General features: G+C 39.9%; 1 protein-coding gene across 1 annotated transcript; it reads right to left on the minus strand.

Moving 5' to 3' along the window:
• Nucleotides 1-3,731: 3,731 nt before the first annotated feature.
• LOC116108081 (putative phosphatidylglycerol/phosphatidylinositol transfer protein DDB_G0282179) lies at nt 3,732-5,450 on the minus strand (the record flags this gene model as incomplete). Its single annotated transcript, XM_031394369.1, has 2 exons — nt 3,732-3,885; nt 5,250-5,450. Coding segments are annotated over 2 exons (309 nt in total), but the record flags the coding sequence as incomplete, so codon positions are not given.
• Between the last annotated feature and the right edge of the window lie 272 nt (nt 5,451-5,722).

The raw sequence follows: 5,722 nt of genomic DNA on the forward strand, positions 1-5,722 counted from the left end.
AATCGCGAGGCCCGATTTACATTTACAGTCGATCATGCCAACTGGGCCTTGGTATACTTAGCATCGACAAATTTATCCAACTCCAATCAATATGCATCGACTCAGTCACGAGGCCCGATTTACATCGATAGTCGGTCATGCCAACCGGGCCTCGGTATACTTAGCATCGACAAATTTATTCAACTACAATCAATTAGCATCGACTCGGTCGTGAGGCCTGATTTACATCGACAATCGTCCATGTCGACTGAGCCTCAAAGCATCTACTAATTTACATAGACAGTCAACCATGCCGACCGAGGATTGAAACATCTACTAATTTACATCGACTGACTTACATCGACAGTCGGCCATGCCGACTCAACATCTACTGATTTACATCGACTAATTTGCATCGACCTGCTTACATTGACAGTCGGCCATGCCGACCTAGCCTCGGGACACATTGATTCACATTAGGGAATTAGATTCAACCAATCATCAACAATTCAGCCACTCGACCTCAGCACACAAATTTCTAAAAAATCAAAACATTCTAAGTATACAAATCACACAACAACGCAGCACTTGGTAATGAGGCAAACGAAAAACAATCCATTAAAACTTAAAAGATTGCATCGGCGAAGAGTTGCAAATACAAAAGCACAAAGGGCACTGCATGCCTTAAAAGTCTAAAATAGTATTGAAAAAACATATAAACTAAGGGTCTACACGACCCGGCTAATCTTTCTGAGCTAACTGATCTCTAGTCGGCCCAACCTCCTTCTCTTGACTGGCTAACCCGCTAACAGTTGCTGCATCCATGGTTGACTCGGTCGAACCCGCCAAAGCTTCCTCTTGATTTTAAACAAATTCCCCCATCTGATCTCTGGGGTCAGACTCGGCTCGCCCTTCATCCACTCGGTCATCAACACAAGCTGCCTCAGCCTTTATTGCCTCCCAGAGCTCGATGTCCCTATCAGGGTCCCAATGTGCAGTATTCTCGGCTTTGTATTCCTTCATCAGCTTGGCACGGGCCTTGATCATGGCATCCTCATATATGGATTCGCATTGCTCCCTAAGTGCGACTGACTCTTCCTCTCTCTCAACCAGTTCTCTCTTCGCATCAGAGAGCACCCTCTCAGCTTCAGCCAATGCCTTTTTCAATTCGACCGACTCCAACTTGGCCTACCGCTACTTAGCGTAGCTCTCCTTTGCGTTTTTCAATGTTTGAGCCTCCCGATTTCTCAAACCGATATTGGATTTAATCAACTCTTGGATTCACACGTCCTAGGCAACCGCAACCTTCTTCAAATAAAGGGTCCCACTCAAAGGCTACAAGAAAACATGCAAATTAGCTCCATAACTTAGCAATAAAGTTAGAAATTAAGAAGTACTTGAAGTTGTCGAGTCACTGCCCACTCGGCCGCAACAATCGTCCCCATCTGATTCAGTCGGGTTTCGTTAGTAGGTAGCAAAAACGACTCGGCCAAACTGCCCATCCCAACTGCATCAAAGTAGATCAAGGTTGTGTTGGGAAGAGTGATCGTCACCTTTTCATCCTCATCAAATGGGACTTCTTTCGATGACCTGGCTCCAACTGACGATTAATCGTCAAGAGGAATTGACTCGGTTTGTTGAACTTGAACTCTCCTTGGGGCCGAATCCCTCTTCCTCTTATCTTTACACTGCATAGCCACATCACTCGTATTTGGTATGTCTACCTTAAGATTACTCACAACCTCTCTACAATGGCAAACCCATCAGATGTTAGTGGATGAAGAAACAAATGCCCGAATAGTATGTGATTGTTGTAGCGAATTAGTAGCACGTGCCATAGTTGCTTCGATAAGGGGAATGGGATACCTCTTTGAACAGCTTCAACTCCAACCCACAGATGACTCATCCTCAAGTTGAATTCTTTCAAGATTACTCTCTAGTCTCTTTGTTCCTTTGAAATGGTGAGAACTTCCCTCGTCATCACGTCTACACCGTCTCCACTTTGTCTGACTCGATTGAAGTCGGGATTTGAAAAAGAAAGAGAGAATAAGACTTAGTGATCACAAGTATAGACAAAAATCGGTCTCTCACCCGTGGCTCTCCATGTGTATGGTATCTCGCCCCGGCCTCTCTCACTAAATATGGCCTTGCCCTTCATAAAGAAGAACCGCTCCTTCCAGTTCTTGTCGCTCGACCTTAGGTTCATCACTAAGTGGAGTCTATCGTGCCTAAGGGTGATGGCGTATCTACCTTTCTCTCGGTCATGTTCCTTCAAATAGTAGGAATGCAGTAGCTCGTGCAGACCGAACATCACTCGGTTTTGAGTGCACAACACCTCCAAGCACAACAATAACCTCCACCCATTCAGCATTATCTGTGTTGGTGCAATCATGAAATGATTTAACACCTCCCAGATGAGTCGAGGTATAAGAAGGTGCAAACCGTCGTGAATTCATATCTCGCACATGCTCACCCATCCTTTTGCCTCCCAATCAACCTGTTCGTAACTTTTCGGGATTCTGATTTCCATAGAACTAGAAACGTAGTATTGCATCCGAATCTGCCATTGATCACTCTCCTTAAGTAAAGGTTGTTAGAGTAAGTGCCCTATAGCCAATCAATTATTGTAAAATAGACTTTGTAATAAATGTTTATTTATCAATAAAATGCATATTCTTCTATATTGTGTATGTAATGATATATGTCCTTAGGATGGTAGAACCGTGACAAGGGTATCAAGTGTTTCAAATCTTGATAGTGGGAACCCTATGATCACATATGATGGTCATTCTAGAAACGTCCGTAGCCCTAGTATTATTCTTATCAATGACACAGAGAATACGGTAAGAGCTATCATAGTGTTGAACGACCCTGTCGAAAGGCAGTGATTGATCTCACTTGTCAAGGTTGTTTGCTGACAACCTGGTATAACGCATGGATGCTTGCTAGAGGCAAGTTCATTGGACAGACCCACCAGAGGATTCCATATACAAATTTATGATTTCATGTAATAAGAAGGCAGCATGCATTTTCTTCAAATAGTCACACCATATTTTCAGCTTACCCAGACACGGACAAGTTGCCAGAAAATCGTATTTTCGCATCTGAAAAACCAAACACCAACACACAATTCTGCCCGGCGGTTGTCTAGGCATCTTACTCGGCAACGAGTTGTGCAATCATGGATCAGATAACGCAGTAAATAATTGGTAGAAGTTAGAGAAAAATTTTGCCTGAAAAGAAAAGTTGGGAAGCCATTAATTATCTAGGGGAAGAATCTGTAGTTGGGAGCATTCATTCAATATAATCGACATGCGCCTTACCATATTACTACATTATGACGAATGAAACAACACCAATTCAACCAAGCAATAAGTTTTAGGTGACACTTTAGTGACCATAGCTCCAATTGTTTCCGGAAACGTTTTTGGCATCTAGTATTTTCAGATTTTAACACAAATTTATTAACCATAAATTATTGTATTTGGGGCAAGTTCGTTTTCATTTTATTTGGATTAGCTACTGTCTGCAAGAAGTATTACCATTATCTTATGTTATCCGTTATTTGAAACCTTCGGGAAGAAGATGATAAGGTAAAACTTTGAAGTATTAGTTGAAGGAGATAGGAGTTGAGTATTTTAATTTACTCGTAAAACCATTCAACAACAATGGCCCTGTCTTTATATGCTACACACAACGCGCTGTTTGGGACATTTCTTTGGATAGCACTAAGTGTTTTTATGTGCAAAGACCTAAAACTTATATTCAACCACGCAATTACATCGCACGCTTTTTGGCTCAGCTATCGGAGATCAACGATCCAAAACCGATTTTGAAATTGAAGCTAAAGCAAGACAACTTTTGGTTGTTCTTGTCCTCCATTGTCATCTTAAGTTTGTAAGAGCCCTGTAGAAACCACACCCATATTAAACAATTGAACAAATTGTAAGAAAAAATTAATTATCCAATTAACTTCCAATTTGGCTACTAAAGAAATATTGTACTAATTTTCACTTCCACCAAATACTATCTTAAATTTGAAAATCAAATAAAAACGAGCAGCCAACAGCAGTAGTCAGAAGATGTTCATAAGAAGCAAAATGGGATTAATTATAGAACATAGGAGCTCGATGACCAAAGTTGGTGGGTGAAAATATTGTTATTGGGATCTAACTCCCAGAGAAAGGGGCCAATGAAAATAGTAGTGTTCAGCAAAAGTAAAGAACCAGATAAACTTAATTTTAAAAATAGCAACAAGCAAAGTTTTTTCCAAAAAGCAAACTAGTTTCTTTATCAAAGGATAGAAGAAATTGCGATGTAAAGTGTAACTACAACAATATTTATCCTATTTGTGGACACGTGATGTAAAAGCAAGACACTGAAAGTAGTTTCGACTAAGGATAATGTTTCTGGTTCCAAACAAGACAAGTAGGATTCTAGTTATGCTAGCATTAGAATTAAGAAGTACGAGCTGCTACTGTAACTTGTCATACTTCCCGTAATCATACATTTGGACATCAACAAAATGTGTGGGAAAAAATAAAAAATCAGAAAAATAAGATTTTTTTCTCATTATTTTGTTTTTTCTTTCCACCTCTAGGAATCAAAGGCAGCATAGAAGGTGGTGACACATGATCCAGCTTAAGGATAAAAGATGGTTCCAGCTACAAGCTTAAATTAAGGAGCACAACTAAAGAGCCCTTCCGCACATGCAGGCTAATACTTTATCGGGTATATTTTTTTTTTTTTTTTTTTTTTTGGTAAATATTCGTTGCTTAACATTATTGCTTCTGTTTTGCTGTATTTCCAGTTTTGAGGGAAGTATTCCATGTTCCTTGTCTTACCCTTAACTTCTAAAAGATATACTTCATTAACTTCAGAGATTAAATTGGGATGTAAAGTTTCACTAAGAAAAAGAATGGATGAAAACAAACACCTCCATACACTCATTTGCTTATCTATCATTTTCTGTTTGCTCCAAATTTGATCAACAAAAGCATTTAAGGCCTCTATGTCCCCCCTAGGTAGGTGTATTTTCTTCTTCTTATGAACAAATTCTCCTATTCCGCAAGGTTACTTGAAAAATAAGAAAAAATGCCCACATACCTCTGCCAACGCCAATGTTCATAACTTAGTATCAGCGTCTAGTTATTTTGGGCATTTTAATGCATCGTGATAGAAGTTGATACTTTAACATGGCCTAATAGTTTGGGGGTACCTATGATGGTCTCATAAATCACAATGTTTTAAGTCATAGAGATGAAACTTACTGGAGGAGTGAAACCAGGCAAAGTCTGGGTGTGAGACAGCACAAAGTCTCCTTCAGCAACAGGACAGGACAATTCTTGGCAAAGATCATGTGTTTCTTGATGGACATGCACTCCAAAGTAAGAAACGTCAATCACCACTTTCCCACCAGGGATAGCTTGAGCTGTGAAAAGGGACACAATAAGTTTATTGATGAAACTCCAAGGGACACATCAAGGGAATGTAAACACAAAAAGTAGCTTCATATATGACAGACCTATTAATAAAGTCTACCAGCTGAAGGGGCATAAGGGGCACAAGGGCAATAGGGTGCTGGTAGTGTGAGTGAGCTATAAAGAGGGAATGTGCTAGTGAAGGTTTGTTATGGAATATCCACGTGTCAGGGAATATAGTTTGTTAGAGGGAGGATAATTCAGTAGATTAAATAGAATAAAAAGGGAGCTTTATTCTTAGGGAAAGTTAAGTATATTTTTTT

The sequence above is a fragment of the Pistacia vera genome, unplaced genomic scaffold (genome assembly GCF_008641045.1).
Source record: "Pistacia vera cultivar Batoury unplaced genomic scaffold, PisVer_v2 Contig552, whole genome shotgun sequence".
NCBI lineage: Eukaryota > Viridiplantae > Streptophyta > Magnoliopsida > Sapindales > Anacardiaceae > Pistacia > Pistacia vera.